This window comes from Canis aureus, chromosome 8, assembly GCF_053574225.1.
Source record: "Canis aureus isolate CA01 chromosome 8, VMU_Caureus_v.1.0, whole genome shotgun sequence".
NCBI lineage: Eukaryota > Metazoa > Chordata > Mammalia > Carnivora > Canidae > Canis > Canis aureus.
Window position 1 is genome coordinate 61,865,083 of NC_135618.1, and position 25,469 is coordinate 61,890,551.

General features: G+C 54.1%; 2 protein-coding genes across 3 annotated transcripts in view; both read right to left on the minus strand.

The window, feature by feature from the left end:
- ADAP1 (ArfGAP with dual PH domains 1) overlaps nucleotides 1-4,433 on the minus strand; it is a 26,630-nt gene extending 22,197 nt beyond the window's left edge. Inside the window, exons 1-2 of one of the 2 annotated variants that reach the window (XM_077907479.1) lie at nucleotides 4,302-4,433; nucleotides 152-243 (exon numbers count right to left, since the gene is read on the minus strand). In XM_077907479.1, the coding sequence (XP_077763605.1) occupies nucleotides 152-240 (89 nt within the window). In that variant the 5' untranslated portion in view covers nucleotides 241-243; nucleotides 4,302-4,433. The remainder of the gene's footprint in view (nucleotides 1-151; nucleotides 244-4,301) is intronic. The other variant, XM_077907480.1, reaches the window with a different exon arrangement.
- LOC144319226 (arf-GAP with dual PH domain-containing protein 1-like) overlaps nucleotides 4,151-25,469 on the minus strand; it is a 62,352-nt gene continuing 41,033 nt past the window's right edge. Inside the window, exons 5-8 of the mRNA XM_077907082.1 lie at nucleotides 24,044-24,156; nucleotides 23,401-23,573; nucleotides 4,302-4,386; nucleotides 4,151-4,168 (exon numbers count right to left, since the gene is read on the minus strand). Coding sequence (XP_077763208.1) covers nucleotides 4,151-4,168; nucleotides 4,302-4,386; nucleotides 23,401-23,573; nucleotides 24,044-24,156 — 389 coding nt within the window. The remainder of the gene's footprint in view (nucleotides 4,169-4,301; nucleotides 4,387-23,400; nucleotides 23,574-24,043; nucleotides 24,157-25,469) is intronic.

Below are 25,469 nucleotides of genomic sequence, written 5' to 3' on the forward strand. Positions count from 1 at the left end.
GTGAGGCCTCACTGCCCTCCCTCCAGCCACCGGCTACCACCCCATCACCAGGCTTGGGGACTCGGCCATCCGCCCCCGCTCTGAGGGTGGCAGCCAGTGCCCAGTGGGTCCTCCCAACTCCAGCCCCTGAGAGAACCCCGCTGTGACTTACTGACAGTCGGAAAACGTGGGCCGGTAGTAGAAGGGAGGCACTTTGGACTCGTATGTGTCCCTCGCAACGTCATTCCCGTGGGAGGCCATGAACTGCAGAGGGAGGACGGGGTCAGTGCTCCTGGAGGCCGGGGCCTGGGGCAGGGGCCGGCTGACCCCAGAGCCCTGCTGGCCCCCAGCCCCTCCTGTCCCAGGGGAAGCAGTCCGCAACAGCCGCAGAGACAGCACCTCCAGTTCCACAGCAGGTGGAAGGGGCCCTGGAGAGGGTGGCAGAGATCCTGGGCCCTCCTCGTGTCCCCCAGGGCTGCAGAGCTGTCCCTCTGCTCGAGGTGCCCCATCCTCATCTCAGGTGAGGCCCGCTCTCCACTCATCTGGCCCATGCCCAGCAGGCAGCCCTCGAGTACTAGACACAGTGAGGGCCCGGGGCAGCGAAGGGTGGGCGGCAGGGGTCAGGAACCTGGAGCAGACTACTTACACAAGCAGTGGGGGAGCAGCAGGTGCAAAGGCCCTGGGGGCAGTGCCCGGCATGTGGGAGGAGATGCCCGGGCTGGTGCAGAGATCGGGCAGCAGGGAGTGCAGGCGGCCTGGAGGGCGAAGAGGGCGGAGGAGATTCCTTCCGCTCCACTCCTGCCTCCTTCCCGACGCCCTGGCGGAAAGCCTTTCTTCTAAAGACACTGAGCTTTGAGGACTATCAGGTCGTGACCAAGGCCGACCCAAGTGGGTCAACCGGAAAAAAACACCAACAGTAAGGCTGGTACCAAATTAGAATTCCAAAATCAGCTGCTCTTCTATCTAAAACATCAGTCAAGAACTAGGCAAAATACAAAGGACCAGCCTCATGAGAAATGTTCAGTCTCCACAAAGACAAAACGGACGCGTTCTGAGGGATGCACAAGAAACCCTGCCCAGAGACGCATGTTCTCCTGGTGTCCCTCTGTGTCATCTTTGCAGTTGTCAAACAAGGCAAAACAAAACAGGGATAGGATTTTTTAAAGCTAGCAATGGTTATAAAGTTCATTTTAAAAATTAACAAGCAAAAACGTTCTAGAAAATTCTGCAAAGACTCTTCCTACCAGATATTAAAACCTGGTACTGACCAGAAAGCCTAATCAATCCAACCAAACAAGGTCCAGAAATAGATCCAGGAAGTTCTAATATTCGATATTAGATTTAATAGGATGGATGGGGGGAGGGATGCCCATTCATGTCAGCAGTGGGGGCAGGAAACTGTGAAACCATCAGACAAAGTGCATTTGGACACAAACTTTCAGTCAAAAAAGCTCCAATTGAATTAAAGATGTGATTTCCAAAACTAAACAGTAAAAGTAGTAGATAAAAGCCATGGTATAATTCAAAAAATAATTTTAGGAAAATATGGGAGGAAATCTTTGTGACTTTGGACGAAGACATGGTTTCTTGGATGTGATCCCCAAAGCACAAACAAAAGAAAAAAATGGAACTTCATCAAAACGAACAACGTATGTGCTTCAAAGGATGCCGTCGAGGGCGCGCGAACGTTACGCCGAATGAAAGAATCCGGACGCTGAAGGCCACAGTGTGTGGCTGTCTTCACACGACGCGGCCAGAAGGGGTGACGCCCAAGGTGGGACGCAGCCCAGCAGGGACAGGAGGACGTCTCCTCGGAGGTGATGGGAGCACCCTGGAACCAGACACCAGTGGTGGCTGCACAAACCCAGGAATGCGATCAGTGCCACGGGACTGCTCACTTCAAAACGGCGGAGTCGTGGCTTTCACCTCAGGAATTAAACCTAGAGCTCCTGAAGAATATCATCTGCACGTGGAGCATTTCGAACATTTTATCTAAAAAGGAAAGTTAAAAGATACCTCACAGGAGGAGAAACGCTATTTGCAAATACCGTATCTGACGCGGTGCTCGTGTCCAGAATATATGAAGGACTCCACGTCGGAGCTCCCGGCTCAAGAATAAAAGCACAACCCGCGTTTAAAATCAGTGAAGGATCCGAATGGACATTTGTCCAAAGGACACACACAAGCGGCCAACAGACATATGAGAAGATGCTCACGTCGCTCATTATTCGGGAGACGCAAGTCAACCCCACAGCGAGAGACCACCTGCAGCCCCGGGGGTGGCCCGGCTCGGAGGCCAGCAGGGCAGCACGTTGGGGGGACCAGAACAGTCATGCACGGCCAGTGGGCACGTGCCCCGGGGACCAGCAGGTCCCTTCCGACACGGCCGTGCCACCCGGTCCAGGAGAGGCCACTCCGGCCCCCGCCCCGAGAGCTCGCCCAGACTGTTCCAGCGGCAGCATTCACGGGGGCTGCAGTGAGATGACCCCAGGCCCGGGGCTGGACGGGCGGGTGCGTAAGGCGAATGAGGTCCGTCCACACAGCGGGAATTACTCTGTGATAGAGGGGTGTGTGGTGTGGACACCTGCCACCCCGTGGGGGAAGCCCGGACACGTGGTGCTCCCTGGGGGGGAGGAAGTCACAGGGAGCACGGGGGGACATGGGAGCAGTGACCTGACCCGTCCGGAGGAGCGCATCCACTGGAACAGAAAGCAGACTCCCTGCTTCCAGCGGGGGCTGGGGAGGTGGTTATTTGGGGGAAATCTTCCAGGATCAGGCAGGGGGGATGGCTGCGCGGCCAGGCGACGTGGTGAAACCGACGGGCCACAGCCTCGCCCGGGAACTGCCTGGGGTGTGAACTCTACCTGGGTGATGCCGTGATGAGTCAGACCAGGCCTGGGGCCAAGCGGGACCATCTACACACCCTAGAACCCCTGAAACCACGGAAGACTGACAAATTTGACTACATCAAAGTAAATAAGTTTCCACTGCAAAAACCACCTCGAGCAAAGTCAAAAGACAACCCAGAAAAAAACGTCTCCTACTACCACCTCGGAGGGTTAGATCCCCAAATATAGAAGAACACAAGAAAGCGGAAGCGCCGATGTGCGCCCGCAGGGGCCAAGGCTGCGCCTGGCAAGGCGGACGAGAAAGCACAAGAGACTCCAGACCACGGCCTGAGATGCCCGGGGTCACTCTAGACCCAGAAATGCTGCACGAAGACCCCATGGGGATGCGGCCGGGAAGGACCTGGGGCAGAGTGCAGGGTGCAGCAGAGGCCTTCAGATGCAGGCTGCGGGGCCCAGAAGCCGCCGGGGAGGGAAATGGAGCCAAATCTGTGAGAAATTACAGACGTGTGGCCTCGGACCCGCAGGGATGAGGCTTCCAAGAGCTGCCACTGGCCCTGCCGGGGCACAGGTGCACCTGCCTGGCGGCCACTATCCCTCCAGTCACCTGGTCCACTGAATAAGGACTCTCCAGGAGAGGGATCACTGTGCATTGTGGGGGGGACGCCATGGGGGCCCCACACGGTCACCGGCTCCCTGCGTGCACGTGGCTCTTGACCAAAACACAGCCTCGGGGAAGCATCCAGGTGTTTGTGCACAGATAGGCGGGCAGACAGAACAAGGCCCAGCCATATGGTGGATGTTACCTTCTTGTAAAAAGGAGCGGAGCCCTGACCCACCAGAACCTGGGTGACCCTGGACGGGGTGGGGGGGGGCACTCGGTGAGAGAAGCAGACGCAGGGCCACCTGCTGGCCCTTTCATGGAAGTGCCCACCACGGGCACAGCGGTGGGGACACAGCACAGGAGCATCCTCCGGCCTGTGCACCAGACGGCTAAGCGCACGGGTTCTCTCCCAGGTGGAAATGTCCTAAAAGTGACTTTGGTGTCATTGGCCCCTAAACACACCAAAGACTGCTGAGATGTGCGCTTCCAACAGGCAAACTGGAGGCCAAGGGCACAGGACACAAAGGTCCTTTTGACCCCGCCTGGCCCCCGGCCCCACCCTCTGCCCTCTCACCCTCACCCATCCCCCCTCCCCATCCCATCCCTCCTGCCTCTCTCCCCACCCCTCCTACAAACCCTGTCTTCCCCCTGCCCTCACCCCCTGCCCCCTCCCGCTCCCCTACCCTATCCCTCCCAACTCCCCCCCCCTCACCTTGCAGTGTTAGTCCCAGTCAGGAGTCTGGAGCAAGGGTAAAGGGACCTTCAGGGTGTCTGACCGGGGGGCCAGGCCCAGGACACCCAGGTGGCAGCAGGACTACAGGGGATCCTCCCACCCACGGCCACCCCCACCCCACCCCCTCGCAGGCCCATACCTCCACTTGGGCCTCCTCCCAGGCATCCAGGCGGACAGACTTCACCTTGCTGACCTGGGGGATATTCCGGTGGATTCCAGAGCAGCTGAGACAGATGAACACCCCCAGGGTGTAGGAAGCCCAATCAGGATCTGGAAGGCAAAGGCCAGATGTCTGCTCAGGGAGGCTCCGACCCAGGGAATGGAGCAGGGCCGGGACTCTCGCCTCTGTCTGCCCATCCCTGCAAAGGGAGGCTGGCAAGGAGATCCCTGAGGCTCACGGGTTCTGTCCCACGTGAGGTCCCTCCCACCTGCCACAGGTGAGCAGCCCCATCCCCGATGTCCTAGCTGCTCCGCGGACACCCAAGTGGACAACGCATGGCCATGGGAGATGTGCTGGACGATGGCACTCGATCATGACAGGGACGTTGGCTTGGCCACGTGCCCACGCACTCGGACACACCTTGATGTCTCACTTACCCTCAAAGTGCAACGGGAACACGTGTGTGCATGAGTGGACGCAGCAACGCGCAGGGTGCTGATGGCTGCTTGACCTAACTGGGCAAGCAGGTCCAGGTATAAGTCGGCCCACTTTTCATTTGCAATCCATTTGCAAAAGCTGGTCCATTTGCAATTTTTCATATTGATGCACGGCAACCGAGCACAGTGGAACGTGACACGATATACTGGGCCCTGGAAGTGGCTCCGGGATTGTCTGCGTTCTGCACCCCCCATCCTAGTAACTGAGTGAGAGCCAGAGGCCGAAGGAGGGAGGCTCAGAGCGAGTGCTCAGAAGGGACGATGGTCTCTGAAGCACCTTCCGCTTGTAAGTAAAGCTTCTCCTGCATCAGGCTGGTTTAAGTCAGATGCCGGGAGGCCAGAGCCTCTCCTCAGATACCAAAGGTCTCATCACAGGCCCAAGCTCTGTGCTAGAAGTGTTTGCAGGGCGTGTGCAGATGTGAGTTGGCAGGTGTGGGTGTGCACATGTGTGTGAGCAGGTGTGGGTGTGCACACATGAGTGTGAATGGGCAGGTGTGGGTGTGGGGGCCGGTGCACCAGGCCCCTCTGGTTCCTGGACCAAGGACCCAGCAGCCCTGGCCCTGGGGGTGGCTGGCCCCTGCCCCAGACTCGCAGTGGCCCGAGGGCACCCGCCCTGCCTTGGTCCCCAGCTTCCCTCCCTGCCTGCATGGGGAGACAAGGGCCGGCTTGTTGCGGGACCCGAGAGGGACACAGGGAGTGGTGGGCTGAGCAATTGAGCACAGGGGTTCTGGTGATGACAGGCCCCACTCATAGCATCCCTGTCCCTGTCCCCGAGGCGCCCGTGGGGCGTGTGACCTGCTCTAGGGTCTAGAGAGGAAGTGGAGATGAGGGAGGCAGGTCACTTCTAAGTGGCACCCAGAATAGAGAAGTTTCGGGAGAAAAACAGCTACATCATCCTGAGGGACCCGTGCCCAGCCCCACAGGCAGACTGTCCGTGGGGGCTGGGGATCCTCTGAGCCCTCACTTCCAACCTCCCCTTGATGGGTGTTTATGGGATGGGGGTGCCTGGTGCAGGATGGGCCTCCTGGTGAGCCTGGGGTGCTAGGTGACGGGGCAGTGACCCCAGGCACAGACACAGGTTCCTGGTGGGGAACCTGAGAGTACCAGGGGCCCCAGCCCTCTGCCCCCTCCCTGTACTGGGGTTAGCAGACATCACTGCTCCACACAGGGTCAGCGAGGGATGTGGCCCAGAGAGCCTGAGGCCTCGGAGTGTGGTTCTGGGGGGTCCTTACCCCCACTCTGAGGAGCTATGAGCAGAGGGGCAGACAGACCACCGGCCCACCCACCCATCCTCCTGGACATCCCCTGTGTCCACCCTGGCTCCCCGTGTTCCCCCCATGGCCCCAGAAGCCAGAGCATCCTAGCAGCTTTTGCTCTGGAACCCTCCAGGGACTTCTCACCACCTCTCCTAGCTCCTCCTGGGCTGCTCCAGCCCCCCACATTTGGCGTCCCCTTCCTCCACTCATCTGGGTGCAGAGGTCACCCTCACAGGCTCCCCGGCTGCCAGCTGGGGGCCCCCTCAGTGCCCATCTCGGTTCCTAACCCCCTCTGCCGTCCTTGCATTCAGTTTCTTTGCCTGTTTACCGAGCACTGTCTGTCTCAGACCTAGAATATAAATGGGTCAGGGCTTGACGTGCTCTGGGCCCCCTCTTAGCAGCCGGGTCTGTACCCACATCAGGGCCCCAGATGTCTGCACGGCCCCCACAGCCACGTCCCCGAGCTCCCTTCCACTGGCCCAGGGAGGTGCCTTGGCAGCAGGGCTTGACTGCAGCCAGAAGCCAGGCCTCCAACATACTGGGGTCTACAGAGCAGGCAGGATGGGCCTGCAGGGAACCCCACAGAGTGGGCAGCTGGGGAACCAGCTCCGTGCCTCCCCGGGGGCCGGAGGGGGGATCAGAGAGCCACAGACCCCTTGCAGCCCAAGCGCTCTTGGCAGCACACAGACTGAAGACCCCACACGTGATCATGGGGACGCAGGGAACAGCAGAGCCCGTGGCTTTGCATGAACCAACCTGTGTCCTCTACTCTCAGAATACACTCTCCCTGCATTTTGGTGCCCCTCTCTAGAAACTGCCTGGCTGCTGCCCTGGGGGCACACCGAGGCCCCTGGTACCACCCCCCTGCCAGGCCTCCGCCCCACACCCCCGCTCTCCTGCGGCCCCAGCCCACCCTCGGTGTCCCTCCTGGATGCCCAGGCACACCCACCGTCCTAGGGACCCAGGAGCTGCTCCCTCTGTGAAAATGCTGCCCCACCAGGAAGTGAGCGACTCCTCTGGTCCAAGAGAATGTGAGCAGGGAAGACCCACACGGGCCACAGACACAGCCGCCAGCTGGGCCGGGGCTGCACCCCTGCCACCGTCCTCTGGTGCTGCCGCCTGCGAGGAGGGCCCCCCTCCCCAGCAGCGAGGAGCTGGCAGGAGTGGGCAGACATGGACTGCGGCCCAAGCTGCAGATTTCTGTAGGAAATCGCATCAGGGCAGGGCAGCAGGCTTTCTCCCAAAGCCAGACTGGGGAGCTGTGGCTCACTCACCCATTCACACTCACCAGAGAAGCACCCGGGCCCCTGTCCACCTGAGTGGCCACACTCCTGCTCACCAGGGAGGACCCCGTAGCCCCATCAGACGTGCTCTAGAGCTGAACAGACCCGCACCCGAGCCTGGGGGGCTGGGTCCCACTCCCTCCCCACCCTTCCTAGCTGTACGCCCCAAAGAAAATCACTTCACTGCTCTCTCTGTTTCTCCTCTGTAAAGTGAACAGAATACCATCAAGGACCCTGAGGCCACTAACAGCAGGGGGGACAGCCTGGCACACAGGGTGCTCAGGTAATGGCAGTCATCACACAGTGGCTGTGTGGCTCTGCTGACACAGCCCAGGCCACACGCCTTCCCAGGCACCCTCACGCACTCACGTCCCCGTTCGGATGCTAATTTCCTCAGCCCCTCTGAGCACAGGTCTGTGGCGGAGACCATGACCTGCCTCTCCTCCTCCCCGGGGTCACATGGCGCAACACTTCTCAGCCACCTGGAAGCTCGGTATGGCCGTGATTCTGGGCTATGGAACGTGATCAGAGGGACCCACGTCCCGCCAGGCCTGGCTGACGGCCACCACCCGCCCATGGTGCTTCTTGTCTGCATCCTTGACCAAGGGGGTGGGGGTGGGGCGACTCTGGTGAGGGTGGAGGGGTGGAGGCCCCTGAGTCACTGTCTGGAGCAGAGAGGTCCCAGAGAGCTGGGACGGGTGCCTGTGTACAGCACTGTGTTGTGAGCCAGTAACAAGCCCGGCCTCTGAGATGCGGAGCTGTTTGTTGCAGCTGCTGGGCTTCCTGACTCGGTCTGTCTCATTCATCGTGGGCTTCCCAAGGACAGAACCCAGCCAAAACCAGAGGCCAGGTTCTGTGATGAATTAATGACCCAACGGCCCTCTGTCTGCAGAACCCCTACTTCTCAAGAGGGCACCAAGGCTTTCTCCCCGACTCTACTAATGAACATTTGCTGAGGGCTACACCGTGCAGGGAGGGCTGGTGGGGCAGGAGAGGGCGACACACAGTCTACAATGAAAGGCTATCCCCGGGCAACAGGTGGAGAGCACCAAACCGAGGTGCAGAAAGGGGACAGTCAATCCACCCCCGGCTTCTGTCTTCCCCAGAGACCTCCACCAAAGCTGCTTAGTCCACCACTGTGTAGAGTGCCTGGCAGGCACATGGTCTGGGGCAAGCAGCACCCCTTCCAGGCTCGCCACCTCCTGTGTAAGATGGGACAGTAACCATCACTTGCAAAATAAGCCCAACTGGGACAGTCACTAGGGTGCAGAAGAGACCTCACTTTTTACCACTTGGTAATATCTGCTCTGACTGTGGACCGCTGGCCCAGGGCTGTCTCCTCACAGCCTTCCCTGACATGTGAGGAAATTCTGAGGTTGGCTAAACAAAGCCCACCAAACGCTCCTGCTCAGCCATCCTCCATCCTCATACACAGACTCTGGGACAAGGCTGTCTCTGTCCTGGCCTAGAAGACCTGTTTACAGAACACCTCAGTGGGGATTGGCAAACTGTAGCCCTTGGGCCTGTTTTTGTAAATAAAGTTTTATTGGCACACAGCCACACCCCTCATTTACACTTTGTGGCTGCTTCTGCAATACAGCGGCAAAGTCAAGTGGTTGTGACGAGGAGGTGTGGCCAACAGAGCCTGAAATATTTACTATCTGGTCCTTTAAGAAAACATTCGCCAGGCCCTGCATTAGAGGGAAAAGAGTGAGACAGATGTGAGAGCAAGGAAGGCATGTGATCAGAAGGCATAGCATCCTGCCACCACTAATGATCAAATGACAACAAGGCTCCTAGTTTGAAGGAGAGGTTACGAACTTGTCTGCCATCCTGCGGCTGGGACAAGGACCTACTGTTGTACAACTTAAAGCTGTTTGGCCCCAGCCTGCCCATCCAGCGTGTGGGAGTGTGGGAGGTATGCACACACACACACACACACACACACACACACACATGCCCTCAAACAGAACACAAGCAGCTGCTTCCATGGAGGGCTCTAGGAAGTCTGAACTAAGGGAGACACTAAGCCCTTCACATAAGGGTAAGGACAGGGCACCAGGCTGGCTCAATCATGACAGCAACTGACTTGATCTGAGTCATGAATTTGACCCCACATTGGGTGTAGAGAGTACTTATAAAAAAAAAAATGCCAGCTAAATCAGGTGTGTCAGAGACTAGAGCAACACAGTTATCACTTGAGGAATAGAAAGTTTGTACCTTTTCTTAAAAAAAGATTTTATTTATTCATGAGAGAGAGAGAGAGAGAGAGGCAGAGACACAGGCAGAGGGAGAAGCAGGCTCCATGCAGGGAGCCCGACGTGGGACTCGATCCCGGGTCTCCAGGATCAGGCCCTGGGCCGAAGGTGGCACTAAACCGCTGAGCCACAGGGGCTGCCCAGTTTGTACCCTTTTAAAAAAGCTTTGGTGATGGCACCCTGTTACTCATCCACTGGAATGGCTGAAAAGCAAAAGACCAACATTACCAAGTGATGACGATATGGAGCAACTGGTAATTTCATACACCACTGGCAGGAGCATAAGTTGGTTCAACTCACTTTGGAAAACAGTTGCTCACATAATTAACCATCTTTTTCCTGTATACCAGCAATTCTACTCCTCAGTATTTACCAAAGTGGAGTGAAAACACATCCACAAAAAGATGCGCATACCCAATAACATTACAAAGAAGACAAAACCATGACCACCAGTGATTTACACCAGGAATGCAAAGCTGGCTTAACATTTGAAAATCAATGTAATTCACCATATTTACAGATTAAAAATGAAAAAACATGTAACTGTCACTAGATTCAGAAGAAGCATGTGATAAAATCTAGCACCCTGGTAAAAAACTAGGACATCTGGGTGGCTCAATGGTTGAGCATCTCCCTTCAGCTCAGGGTGTGATTCCGGGGTCCTGGAATTGAGTTCTGCGTCGGGCTCCCCACATGGAGCCTGCTTCTCCATCTGCCTATGTCTCTGCCTCTCTCTCTGTGTCTCTCATGAATAAATAAAATAAAATAAAAAAGAAAACTAGGAATAGAGGGGTGCTTTGCTAACTCGATATACAGCATCATGAAATATCTATAGCTAACATCATACCTAATGGAGAAAGACTGAATGCTTTTCCCTAGAATCAGGACCAAGACAGGAATGTCTGTTCTAATCACTTCTATTCAAAACAGAGTTGGAGATTCTAGTTTGTGCAATAAGGCAATAAAAGAAATAAGCTTCCAGATTGGAAAGGGAAAAATAAAACCTCTTTTATTCATACACAACATGATTATCAACCTAGAAAATTTGATGGATTCTAGAAAAACACTTCTAGAATTAATAAGGCTGCAGGATATAAGATAAATATACAAACATTAATTATATTTGTATATATCAGCAAAAAGCAGTTGGAAATTGAACATTTAAAAATGTCATTTCCATCCTGGAGATTGTTGTACAACAATGCGACTGTTTTAAATGTCACTGAACTATACTTGAAAGAGGGTAAAATAGTGAATTATATGTCATATAGATTTTACTACAATGAAAAGTTAAAAACACCATTTATAATTGCATAAAAAAATGAAATACGCAGTGGTAAATATGACAAACGATAATGCAAAGTAAAGCACTGAACACTACAAAATACCGCTGAGACAGATGCATTACAGACCATGCGACTATGAAGTGAAAGATACCACTTTCAGGTTGGAAGACTCGATATCGTGAAGATGTAAATTCTCTCCAAATTTATCTATAGACTCAATGTCATCCCAATCAGAACTCCAGGAGGATTTTTAAATGTAAGTTAAATGAGTTCTAAAATTCAGATGCAAATTCAGGGGACCTAGAATAGCCAAAACAACTTTGGAAAAGGACAAAAATGGAGCACTAATACTTCTGGGTTTTAGAATTTATTGTAAAGTTACAGTTATCGAGACAGCACAGTATTGGCGTAAAAACAAAGAGAAGATCACTGGCACAGAACAGAGCCCAGAAATATTTCCATACGTGTTATTGATGAAGGTGGAAAGGTGTCTTAGCAGAGAAAGAATAATCTTTCAGCACATGGTGCCAGAACAGTCGGACATCACCTGCAAAAATACTAAACTCGGCCCATGCCTCCTACCACCTACAACAAAGTCATTCAAAATGCATCATCACGCTAAATGTAAAACCCAAAACTATAAAACTTCCAAAAGAAAACAAGAGAAGTCTTTGTGAGAGTGCATGAGGCAAAGCCTTTTTGGTCACAGAAAACTAAAAAAAAATTAAGTTAGCGTCATCAGAATTTTTTAAAAGGTCTGCTCTTTGAAGGATGCTGGTTGAGGCAAGTTACAGCGGGAGAAATTTTGCAAATCGTGTCTCTGATACAGGATGTGTGTCCAAAATGCACAAAGGACCTCTGAGAGTAACAAGAACACTAACATCTCAGTGACATGAAGAGGCCGATGGGAATCCGAAGCACATCAGTGGGGGCCTGGCTCCCGGCACTCCTACGGGGGTGCATCTTACTGTGTGTAAATCATACCTCAATAAAAATGAATAAAAATTCAGTGGCTGTTTCTGTGGCCCCAGCCCTACCCCAGAGCCCAGAGAAGCAGAAAAACCAGGGCTTTTCACCCTGCTGGTCCTGCTGGGCGGGGTGGACAGGGACCTGCTTTCTCTAGGACATGCGTGCTCCCTCCTCCAGGAGCTATGTCCAGCTGGCTCCTGGGGGCCACGCAGGCCAGTCCACGGGCCTGGCCTTAGAGAAGGAAGGAGGAGCGTCCTGGGCATCCCTCAGAGGCCCCCTGGTCACCCTGCCTGCCTCATCACACGCCCTGGGGCTGAGGACTCAGCACGTTACCCCACCTGGTCCCACAGCTCCATCTGAGGCTGATGCTATGATTAGGCCAATTCTACAGAGTAAGACACGTAAGGCCCAGCAGGGGTCAGACACTTGCCTTAGGTCGCACAATGGCAGACTGGCCCGGAACTGAACTACTTTCCTCCACAGGTTCAACAGAGGCAGGGGAGAGAGAAAAGGGGTCCCGGGGGTGGAGGCGGGTCACAGGTGAGACCACTGCTCACAGTGGTCATTGGTTCCCACCTGCTGACAGGCACCCCAGTGCCCTTTCAAGCCCACTAGTAGGCTGAGTTCACATTCAGGTTCTGAGGCTTCCAGGAGAGGAAGAGGAGGGGGAGCCCTCACCCCGTCACAGGGAAGAACCCTGCACTGTGCCAAGGCAAGGGCCCCGGGACAGGTGCGTGGTGCCGGGGAAGCGCCAGCGGGAGGTGGGCTGAGCTGGAACCAGGGGGGGAAGGCAAGAAGCCGAAGCGTGGGGCGCATGCAGAGGCCGGCTATGTCTGGATCAAGCCAGTGGGACGCTTGGACCTGAGGTGCAAAGTGTGGTTCCCCCAAATCTCAGGCTGATGATTTCCACAGGGTTGTCTGGGTGCCACCTGCCTAGCAAAGATCTGGCTCCAATGTCACCTTTCTGTGGCCAGACAGGACTGTCACTGAGTGCCACCCAGAGGCTGGCCTGCCTGCCCGAAGCACCTGCACACGGTAGCTCAAGGCAGCTCCAGCAAGTGTGCCACCCACTGATGGGTCGAATGCCTGTGATCCTAAAGATGGAGGCGTGGGGCCTCCCCCTGGGATCAGCTGGCTGGGGACACGGTCTGGCTGTCTCAGGACTCAGAGACCCTGGAGGGTTCCCCCATGCTTGAAATGCTGCCCTTGAGCCTGGGGTGGCTGTTCAATCAAGAGCCCAGATTTTAAAGAAGGATCTTGCCTCTGGAAGTAGAGTTCTTGAGGGGACTGACTGAACAACAGTTGACGACTTCCAGCCTCCAGGAGAGGGAGCCCCTGCACCCCACCCCCACCCCCCACCCCCCTGCAAGTGCCCGAGGGTGGAGTACCAGCAAGCTGGTCCCCCACTGGCCCTCATGGGTTGCTCCATGGGTTGCTCCAGGAGCCCCAGTACTCCTGCAGGAATTCCTGCTGAAATGTGCCTCCTCTTCACCCCTCCCTCCTCCCTCCAAGAGATCTCTGCAGATCTCTTGGGCAGATCTCCACAGGAGGGCCACCCTGATCCTACATGTGCACATGCGGTGGGAGGCTACGAAGAGCTGGACAAAGGCTGACAGGAGGTCCCCAGGGGAGACGTCACCCCAGGATTAGGGGGCCAGATGGGACTCGGGGCTCCTTCTCAGGCTGCTGGAGCACAGCGGAGTCTGCCCACACCCCCACATCAGAGCCAGGAGAGAGGCACCCAGCGTAAGCAGTCTACATGTCCACAAAAGCCTCATGCTCCCGAGCCCAGAGCCCCTCGGGTGGGAGGGTAGCAAGTGGGGAACCCCAGCACCAGGACCCCCTGACCCCAGGCCCTGTTCTGGCTGCACCCCTTCCACATGGGGCAAGGAGCACAGCAGCAGCAGCCAGCCAGCCAGCCAGCCAGCCGTCCTCTCTCCGGGCACCAGGGACTCTGAGACTCCTTGCCCAGTAGCCTGGAGTGGGCCTCCAGGGCCCGTGTCCCCCAGCACAGACCACGAGGTGCTCTGTGCAACACTGCACCCCAGGGCATGTGCTGGTCTGGGGGAGCAGATGGAGGCCCTGCACCTAGAAGAGAGGGCTGTAGAGAGCAGCCAGGCCTGAGTGAGGAGCTCCACTCCTGCCCAACCCACATCAGCACCGGCACACCTCCAGTGCCAGCCTCCAGGTGCCAGCCGCGCCCTCTGTGCACAGACTCTGCCCCAGGCTGCCAGCTCTCTCACGGCTCCTCCCAGTACCCCCACCCCACCTCCCAGGGTTGTCCCTGCCCTCTGTTTGCCCCTGCTCTGCCCTGCCTTCTCCCAGGGAGCCTGCAGGTGACTCAGCCCCTCACCATTTCCTGGAGCAGAAATGAGGCATCTGTCCAGGTGAGACAGGGGGCAGGGCGCGGCAGGACGGGGCAGGTGGCATCACCCCCAAGCAAAGTCCAGCAGGGGAGGAGAGCACCGCCTATGCAGGGAGCCAGAACCAGGGGTCTTGGCAGAGCCCTGCAGCCGGCTCCGGAGAACCTGTCCCTTGCACACTGAGGCCCAGGAGTGAGGGGGGCATGGGTGCGGGCGGGGGGCTGCCAGCACCCCCACAGCCCCCTGCTGCCGGAACCCTCCCAACTCGCTCTGCTCTGTCTGCTTGCCTGGTCCTGTCTCCCTGCCCCCAGAGCAGCTCCGGGGCGGTGGGCACGTTTGCCTCTGCATGCCGAGTGGATTCCCCGAAGTGGTGGCCAGCTACAGAGCAGGCAGTGAGTGAGCTCCTGGCGGCGTGGGGCGCGAATCTTCCCCTCTCTCCCCTTCAGTGGGGGACCCAGCCGTCCCTTCAGACCCTCCCCTCCTGCCTGGCCCAGGGGTCTCCTTCTGGCACATTCCCTTCCCACCCTGGGACCACCCCCTTCAGCACCCATGCTGCCCGATTTCAGAGTCCTTCTCCTGACCCCGCGTGTCCACCCTAGCATCCCCGCCACTCACCAGCCCCCGGGGGCACACTCCGCGGGCCGGCGAGGTGCTCCACCGTCCTGGGCTGGGCAGCATGCGGCCGGCCTGCCCACCGCCAGGCTCTGGACACCTCCCTTGCATCTCATCTCGTCTCCTGGTTGTGAAAACCGTACTTGGGAGCCAAGTGGACGTGGTGGTTACACAACACTGGAATGTTCTAAATGCCACTGAACTGTTCGCTTTTATTTATTTATTTATTGAAGATTTTATTTATTCATTCCTGAGAAACACAGAGACAGAAGCAGAGACACAGGCAGAGGGAGAAGCAGCCCCCATGCAGGGAGCCCGATGCGGGACTCAATCCCAGGACTCCAGGATCACGCCCTGGGCCGAAGGCAGGCACTTAACTGCTGAGCCACCCGGGGATCCCATTGAACTGTTTGCTTTTAGTGGTCAATTTTATGTTATGTGAATTTCACCTCAGTGAAGAAAAAAACAGAAAAAGAAAACTGTGTACATTGCCAGTTTGTACATTGGCTTCCTGGTGTCTACCTCCAGCCTCTTTCTCTAGAATGTTCCCCGGCCCCAAGCTTGAGTGCCCACTCAGAGTCATGGCGATTTCTCAATCGTCACCCCTCATGCCAGTTCCTGGTCTCCACCCTTCTTCCCACAGCCTCAGCTCAAAACCAGTGTCCTCATCTCTCCCGGTCCTGCAACTCATACCTCATGTGCCAGCATGTCCTGTTCCCCAAAGTTCAAAATATATCCATGATTTGACCACTTCCCACCACACAACTGCCAGCGTCCTAGAGCGCACCACTGTCACCTCTTGTTTGGACAACTCCAAAGCCCTCTAATGGTCTCCTGGCAACCACCTCACCTGTCAGCCCAGGACCCTCCATTACAGCGGGCAACAAGCCCTGCATGTGCCATGGTGGCGTGAGACTGTCCCCTACTCTCTGCTCCGGACACACTCACCTCCTTGCTTCTCCTCTGACCACAGGAAGCACACAGCTCACAGTGACAGGGGCCATTGTGCCTGCTATACCCACCCCTCTTCTGGGTGCTCCGAGGATTAATTCTGGATAACCCCAGCACCAGCACCCCAACTTCTTACTCACCTGTCTCCATGTCCTGTTCTGGTGACCGCCTCATGCTCAGGGAACCCCAGACCTTACCATACCCCAGGACCACACCCTAACCGTGGTCACTGCCAGTGATGCCACACTCACCACCTCAATACCAGCGCCCACCCACTGCCTGCCCTGATGCTGGGGGCCACCAATCCACCTCCTGTGCCTTTCCACGTTGCCTGTATCTTCACTGCCTGCCCCGTCACACCGTGTAGAGCCCATCCCTCCATTAAAGCCTGTGCCTGAGGAGCTAAATGTTCTAGAGAAGACATAGGATCATCTAGAAGGAACATGAGTTAATTTGGGATCAGGGGAAGGTCTGGATGGTAAGCTGAGTTAAATGTGGTCAACATCAGCTCCTGGCACAGGAGCAACTGGCCTTCTGGACCTCTGGCCCTGGGCAGGCACTTGTGCAGTGTTCTTGGAGCAACTGCACATAGTGCTCAAGAGCGAGGGTGGGCAACAAGGGCCTGACCTCCAGATACGGGGTCTGTACTCTGCTCATTTTTAAAAAAATATTTTATTTATTTATTCATGAGAGATACAGAGAGAGAGGCAGAGACACAGGCAGAGGGAGCAATAGGCTCCCCCTGGGTAGCCCGATGTGGGAATCAATCCTAGATCCCCAGGATCACACCCTGAGCTGAAGGCAGACTCTCAACCACTGAGCCACTCAGGCATCCTTGTACTCTGTTCATCGATGGCTCCTCTGAAGCAGGAGGTGGGCAGCCACTCCCTCCAACTCAAGTGCCTTCCAAGGATTTAAAGGCCTAAGGCCCCCACCCTGGGAAGCCAGACAGTAAAGCCTGGGACTTTCAAAACAGCTGCATGTACAGGAAAAATTTACAAGTGACCACAAATTACCCCAGAAAAGTTTAGAAAAGACCTGAGAAGGGATGCCTGGGCAGCTCAGTTGGTTGAGTGTCCAACTCTTGATTTTGGCTCAGGGTATGGGATTGAGCCCCATACTGGGCTCCACACTCAGTGCAGAGTCTGCTTCAAATTCTGTCTCCCTCTGCCCCTCCTGCTCATGTACTCTTGCTCTAAAATAAATAAATAAAATCATTTTTAAAAAAGAAAAAAAACACCCAAGAAGACATTAAGTTTACACCTCAGGGGGCTCCTGGGTGGCTCAGTCGGTTAAGCGTTTACTTTTGGCTCAGGTCATGATTCTGGGGTCCTGGGATCGAGCCCCACATTGGGCTCCCTGCTCAGTGGGGAGTCTGCTTCTCCCTCTGCCTCTGCCCCTCACCTGCTCCCATTTATGCTCTCTCATGCACTCTCTCAACTACATAAAATCTTTTTAAAAAAGTTTACACCTCAGACTGATCCTTGGCAGAGAGCCTACAACAATCAAAACAAAACAAAAATAATAAACAAAAACAATGACTAAGCCCAGCAAGCCCCAAGGAGAGGGGAGAATCTGATTTCCAAGTTCCCACATTACTAGTTTCAAATGTCCAACCAAAACAATCATGATGCACACAGAGAAACAGAAAAGCATGACCCATTCAAAGGAACAGATGAACAGAATCTGTCCCTGACAAGGATTTAGTAGCAGATATATTACACAGATGTCAGAAAAAAAATTTTTAAATGTGCTTGAAGAACAAATGGCATATGTGAAGAAAGTCAAGAAAACAATGTACAGACAAAGGGAAATAGGAATAAAGACAGAAAATCTACAAAGAAACTAGAAGGAAACTTCTAGGGATGCAAAGGCAGATCTGGGCAGCCAGGAGGACAGGACAGTGGAAGTTATGGAAGCCAAGGAACAGACAGAGAAGAAGATGGAAGAAAAGTGAACAGAATCTAAGGGACTGAGGGTTGTACGTGGGAGACACAGAAGGAGAGAAAAGAGCAGGGAGATCTGAAGAAATCACGGGGTGAGGAGACATGAGTGCAAACATCCATGAGGCTCCATGAACTCCCAAGAGGCCACACTGAGACACACTACAGTACAACATCCAAAACCCAGACCCAAGGATCTGAAGGCAGCAGGAGGAAAGCCATGCGTCACTTACAAGATACCTTCAAATAGATGAAAAGATTTCTCATCAGAAACTTCAGAGGCAGAAAACAGTGGCTAATATGTGCAAAGTGCTCAGAGAAGAAAAACAAAAACAAAAACCATGGGGGATCCCTGGGTGGCGCAGCGGTTTGGCGCCTGCCTTTGGCCCAGGGCGCGATCCTGGAGACCCGGGATCGAGTCCCACGTCGGGCTCCCGGTGCATGGAGCCTGCTTCTCTCTCTGCCTCTCTCTCTCTCTCCATGTCTATCATAAATAAATAAATCTTTAAAAAAACAAAAAACAAAAACCAACTGTCAACCAGGAATCCTATTTTTGGCAAAACTGTCCTTCAAAGGTGAGGGAGAAAGCAAGATGTTCCCAGATAAACAGAAGTCCAGGGAGTTTGCGACCAGAGCTGTAGCACCACAAAGCCATACAGAGAAAGGAAGATCTCAGGAAATGTAAATACACAGCAACTAAAAGCTATTGTTATTAGAATAATAGTTAGAAGGCATTAGATGGCATTAAAACAGCGGTTTTCTACATGAATTAAGAGACTAATTCATTTGATGAAAAATATTATTAATGTAAAACTTAGTATGACTATAACTTTAGTATTTAACTCCAAATCTTGTTTTCTACATAATTTAAGAGGCTGATGCATTTAAAATAATTATCTATGGGGGCACATGGCTGGCTCAGTTGGAGAGGCATGTGACCCTTGATTTTGGTTTGGTAGAGAGATTATTTTTTAAAAAATGAATGAATGAATGATTATTTATGTCTTGGGGCACAGTGTAAAGATGTAATACTTTGACATCGACAACCAAAAAGGTGTTGTACACACAGCTGTGAAGGAGAAGGTTTTTGTGTGTTACTCAAGGTAAACTATAAAATCGATTTAGAAGGTTATAAATTTAGTATGCTAAATGTAATCCCCATGGCAACCACAAAGAAAAGAGCTATAGAATATACACAAAAGGAATTAGGAGGGAATTTAAACATTTCACTAAAAAACTAAACACAGAAGGAGACAGGAATGCAGGAAACAAGGGAGAAAAAAGCCGTAGGCCACACACAACACAAAACGCACAGGACAGGAGGAAGCCCCTCCTCACCAGCGTTCCCTTTAAAGGTAAACGAAAGAGCCTCTCCAGTCAACACAGAGAACGGCAGGATGGATAAAAACACGTGCTGCGACCACTGGCTGTCTACGAGAGACTCAGGTGAGATCTAAAGACACAGCAGGTTGAGAGTCAACGATGGGAACACACGTTACGTGCAGACAGTCCCCAGGAGACAGCTGGTTTCACCAACATCACACAAACAGACTAAGTCAGGAAAAGGTCACAAGGGACGAGGAAGGACAGTACATGTGAGTAAAATCCTCAATACAGCAGGAAGATCTAACAATTACAAGCATTTACGCACCTGAGCACAGACCATTAAAACGTAAGAAGCAAAACCCCACAGAACTGAAGGGACTAGCCAGCCTAGGATAACAGCTGGAGACAGTGATGCTGCACTCAGAGTGATGCACAGAAACACGGACAGGAGTAAGGACACGGAGGACTTGCCCCAGCAACCAACCCCGTCCATCCAGACGGCCCACCCAATTAGGATGGCACACGCGTTCCTCCCCGGTGCCCACTGGACGTTGTACTGTCGTATGGGATCGACCACACGTGAGGCCTCAGGTAAGTCTTCATAGATTTTAAAAGGTAGGCTACATACAAAATATCCTCTCTGGCCACAACAGGATGGAGTTAGAAGTCAACACACGCAAAAAAAACCATTCACAACATCACGGAAATTTAACACACTTTTAAACAACCAGTGGAAACCAGAGAGGAAATCACCAGGGAAATTAGAAATGAAATGAAATTCGATGAAGGAAAACAGAACGCCACGCCAGAACACGGGGTGTAGCCACGGTGCTGCTAACAGGGAAATCTGTAACTATACGTGCTGGCGTTAAAATCCAGAAGGAAAGGATGTCAAACCAACAACCTATCTACAACTGAAGGAGCTAGACGAGAAACTGAACAAACTAAACCCAAAGCTGGCAGAAGGGAAGAAATCATAAACACTGGAGCAGAGATCAATGAAATAAAGAAAAGAGAACCACTAGAGAAAAGAAATGAAACCAGAAGTCGGTTCTTCAAAAAGATTGATGGATCGGCAGTCCTCGAGCTGGATGGACTAAGAAATAGACTCAAGTCACTAGAATCAGACACAAAGTCGGGGACGCCACTCCCAGAACTAAAAAGGTCTAGGAGAGGGTTCCGTGAACAACTGTACGCCAACAACGGGGTGACCTAGATGAAGTGGGCAAATTCCCGGAAAGAGAAAACCCACCGAGACTAAATCACGAAGACGTGGACCATCTGAAGAGGCCTATGAACGAGGAAGGAGATGGGATCAGACATCGGAAATTCCCAAACCAAGAAAAGCCTTGGCCCTGCTGGCTTTACTGGTGAATTCTCCACCTTTAATGACCAACACCAATCCCCTCCAAGCTATGCAAGAGAACTGAGGAGGAGGGAGCGCCTCCCAACTCTTTCTGTGCGGTGTTCTGTATTTCACCCAGCATAACCTGGATACCAAAGCCAGACAGAAATACAAGACAGCCACAGACCAGTATCCCTTGTGAACACAGATGCAAAAATCCTCAAGAAACAGAATCATTTCCATGGAAACATCCTTCCTACCTGGCCAGTAGACATGTCTTATCAAGGGAATGATTCTCTCTGTTACTATGCCTCTATACTGGTAGGTTGGTTCAGTAATAAATGTGAGACCTTTCAGCTGAGCTGCTGCTGTGTCCTGATTTGTGAAGTACTGAATTCCCCCTCCTGTCAGATCTCACATAGCACCGTCTGATAGAAGTTTCTGCAGTGATAGAAATGGCCCTTGACAACCAAGTATTTAAAGTGTGGCTAGGGGACACCTGTGTGGCTCTGTCTGCTAAGCGTCTGCCTTTGGCTCAGGTCTTGACAGGGAGTCAGCATGTCTCCCTCTCTCTGCTCCTCCCCCTGCTCATGTGCTTTCTCTCAAATAAAATCTTTTAAAAAAAATCCTCAAGAAAATACTAGCACACAGAGTTCAGCAGCATATTAAGGAACATACAGGGATCCCCGGATGGCGCAGTGGTTTAGCGCCTGCCTTTGGCCCAGGGCGTGATCCTGGAGACCCGGGATCGAATCCCACATCGGGCTCCCGGTGCATGGAGCCTGCTTCTCCCTCTGCCTATGTCTCTGCCTCTCTCTCTCTCTCTCTCTCTCTGTGTGACTATCATAAATAATAATAAATAAAAATTTTTTAAAAAAAGGACCATACACCATGACAAAGTGAGATTTATCCCTGAAATGCAAGGGCTGTTCAACATGGGAATGGATGAGTGTAACATATCGCAACAGAATGAAGGAAGAACAAACCACGTGATCATCTCAGTTGATGCATAACACATATTTGACAAAATTCATTTGGAATATCTGGGAACCCAAGTAGCCAAAGAATTCTAAAAAAGAACAAAACTGGAGGAATCGCAATTCTAATTTCAAAACTTATTACAAAGTCACTGTCTAAATAACATGGCACTGGCATAATGGCAGACATAGACCAGAATAGAAGACAGCCCAGAAATGGGTCAAATGATTTTTTTGAGAAAGGGTGCCAACACCATTCAATGAAGAAAGAACACTCTTTAAAAAAAAAAAAAAAAGATTATTCATTTACTCATGAGAGACACAGAGAGAGAGAGAGAGAAAGAGAGAGAAGCAGAGACATAGCTGAGAGAGAAGCAGGCATCATGCAGGGACCCCAATGTGGGACTTGATCCCGGGACTCCAGGATCATGCCCTGGGCTGAAGGCAGATGCTAAACCGCTGAGCCACCCAGGGATCCCCAGAAAGAACACCGTTTTCAACAAATGGTGCTAGGAAAACTGGATAGCCACATGAAAAAGAATGAAGTTGGACTCTTCTCTCACACCACATATAAAAATTAACTCAGTGGAGGGGCACCTGGGTGGCTCCTTTGGCTCAGGTCATGATCACAGGGGGGGCCTGGGATCAAACCCCCGTCAGGCTCCCTGCTCAGTGCCATCTGAGGCTGCCCTCTTCACCCACCCACCCCCATGCTCTATCTCTTTTCTCTCTCAAGTAAATAAAATATTTTTAAAAATTAACTCAATGGATCAAGGACCTAAATGTAAAACCTGAACAATAAATATCTTAGAGGAAAACACAAGGCAAAAGCATGGCATTGGATATGGTGATGATTTTGTTGATCTGACACCACAGGCATAGGCAACAAAAGAAAAAGAGAAATTGGACTTCATGAAAACTCTGAAATTTTGTGCTTCCGGGGACACTATCCACAGAGTGAAAGGCAACCCACAGGATGGAAGAAAATGTTTTCAAGTCATGTATCTGATAAAGGCTTAATATCCAGAATAAATAGAGAAGCCAGAAAAAACAACCCAAATCCAAAATGAGCAAAATGGGACCTGAATAGGCCTTTCTCTGAAGACGTACAAAGTGGTCAAGCAGGACATGAAAAGATGCTCAACATCCCTCATCATCAGGGATATGCAAATCTGCACCAAAATGAGATAGCACCTCACACACAGAATGGCTAAAATCAGAACCCAGAAACAGGTGTTGGCGAGGATGTGAAAAATGAGAACCCTCGTGCCCGGTTGGTGGGAATGCAAACTGTGAAACTGCTGTGGACGACAGTGGGGAGGGCTCCCCAAAAAATAATTTCCACGTGATCCCACAATTCCACATCTGGCTATAAAATCAGAAGAATTGAATGTAGGATCTTAGAGAGAGATTTGTTCCCCCAACTTCATAGCAGCATCCTTCGTGACAGCCAGCCTGTGGAAGCAACCCGACTGTCCATCAGGGTAGGAACAGATAAACACAATGTGGTCCATACACACAACAGCCTTTGGAAGGAACTGGACACCTGCTACCGCGGGGACACGCCCTGAGGATGTGAGATCGAGTGACACAAGCCAGACCAGAATGCACACGGGGACACCACGCACACGAGGTCCTGGCATTGTCAGACTTACAGAGCAGACAGTGGGCGCAGCCGGGGGTCAGTGTGTCATGGGGACAGAATGTTCTGGAGCTAGATGGGGGGACGGCGGCACAATGAATGTACCCAATACCTCAGAACCATATCTCAAACATTGTGAAAATGATGAATTTGATGCGTGTTTTAACAATAAAAGATTGAGAGGTGGTCGCCAGACATGTGCGTCTGAAGTGCAGACACATTTCACCCTTTACAGCCCAGCTCTGAAGGTAGAAACGGACGCACCAAAGCAATGAGGAGGAGGGGCCGCCAGTGGACACAAGGACGGACCCAGAGGGGCTGCTGGGCAGAGGCTCTGGGTGTGAGTGGGTGGGGCGGCCCAGCTCCCCACCCCTGCCAGGCAGCCCGAGAATGCACCTTCCCGTCTTCATGGTAGACAAAGATGTTGCGGGTGCTGTTGTCCTTCAGGTAGGTGACCTGCAGGCCGTGGGGGTGGCCAATCTTGGCTGGCTGGAAGGTGGCGTTCAGATGCTCGATCTTCATGACGGCCTTGGGCTCCTTGGCCTGGAAGCAAGGGTGGGCCTGTGGGTGCTGGCTGTGCTGTGTGGCTTGGGGGTAAGTTACTAACCCTCTCTGGGCCTGGGCCTCCCGACCTGTATGTCCAAGGTAACAGCAGTCCCCTCCCCGGGGATGAGGAGGGCGAGTGTTCAACTCCTAGGCAGACCCCTCCTCTGTCTGGTGTGCCCCCACCCCTGCCAGCCTGGTTTTCCTCTCCGCCCCAGGGGCTGGCTCTGTGTGTCATGGGGGCGTGCTCTGACCTGGAGCTGGTCTGGGGAGGGGCAGGCCCCGGTGGGCCACAGGGTCTTCCCAACCTGCCCAGCGGGGAAGGGCTTGTCATCTCTGTTCCCACCATGACCGACCCAGGCCCGGCCCCAGGGAGCCACTGTGATCAAGGGGTGGGCGGATGGGGGTCCCCACAGGAGGGGGCAGCTGGGGACAGCACGCCCCCTCTGCAGGCCCTGGGCCAGACTCACATCGTTTCTGTTGAAATACTTCAGGGAACCTTCTCGTTCCGTCAGCACAAACTTCCTGCTTAAAAACTGCCCGTTGTCCCGGCCGCGCTTCCAGAGAAAGCCTTCTCGGTACCCTGGGGAGAAAGGGTGCAGGTCAGAGGGTCAGGGCGCGGAGGCCGTCATTCCGACCCGCAGAAAGGGTGCAGGTGGCAGGACACCAGCCAGCCCTCCGGTCCGCGGCCAGGAGTCTTGGTGGCCTCAGGGCTGCAAAGCATGGTGGGTGCAGCCGGACTCGCCCGTGGTGCCGGGACCCGGGGCCACCCCCTCCCCCACAGGCTGCCCACTGCTGCTTGCTCTTGGGGTGTTAACCTTTTTCTTTTTGGAGGCGCAATAAACACACGTGGGGGGGTGCAGTGTGCTACCCTGTGTGCAGGGTCCTGCGCGCACCTGGAGCGTGCACCTGTGCGGCCACCCTGGGGGGGGGGCGGAGGAGCGGACCAGGGCGCCCGCCGCTGAGTCCTGCGGACGGGCGGGCATCCTGCGTCGTCCAGGTGGGCCTGAGGTCACTACAAGGGTCCTCGCACAGGGGAGGCAGCGGGAGAAGTGACCACGGAAACAGGAGTGGAAGACGCGGGGAGGAGCCAGCCCTGCTCCCACCTTCACTGCAGCCCCCGACCCTCGGGACGGTCAGTCTGTCATTTTAAGGCACAAATTTTGCAGCCAGCTGTTCCGGCAGCGGTTGGAAGGGAATGCTTCCTGGTGACTTCCACCCCGTCCCGTCCCGTCCTGTCCCGTCCCTGGGTGCGATGCCCGCCCCAGGACCCTGTGCCCAGTGAGCCGGGCCCGCAGCTCCTTCCTCTCACGCCCGTTGGCGCGATCCACGGGGGTTTGCTGGTCACAGGCAGGGTCTGCGGGTTCCCACACAAGCCGCCCGACGGTCTCTGCTGTCCTGGGTTTCGGGGCTCTCCCCGTGCAGTGCCACCCGGGGCCGCCCGTGACGGGAGGGGGGCCAGGGCGGCGGGTGGGGCCCACCGTTCGTCCTCTTAGCCGCCCGTGGAGCTGGGACCCTGGCAGCTGCGCCCCCCGTCCCCGCCCCCCGTGGCCCTGGCAGGCCGCTCCCTGACGGCACGGAGACGCGGGCCATCTTCTCTGTTCTTGAGTCATGCGGCCCTAAGAAGGCGGCAGCCCGGCGTCGGGAGGGGCAGCTGGTGCCGCTCAGTCTGTCGCGGGACAGCGCCAGATGGGGCCTCGCCCCTCTGCTCCCACTCAGAGGTCCCTGTGTCTCTTCTCTCGGAGCCTGTGTCCCCGGACTCCCTGCGCACAGCGCCACTGTGTCCCCAAGCACACACCAGGCCGTGTGAGCGCTCAACCCAGGGCGAAGCTGGAAGTCCACTTGCCTGCAGGTCAGCCAGGCCGCAAACACAGGGAAGCACCCCAGTGCGGCTTC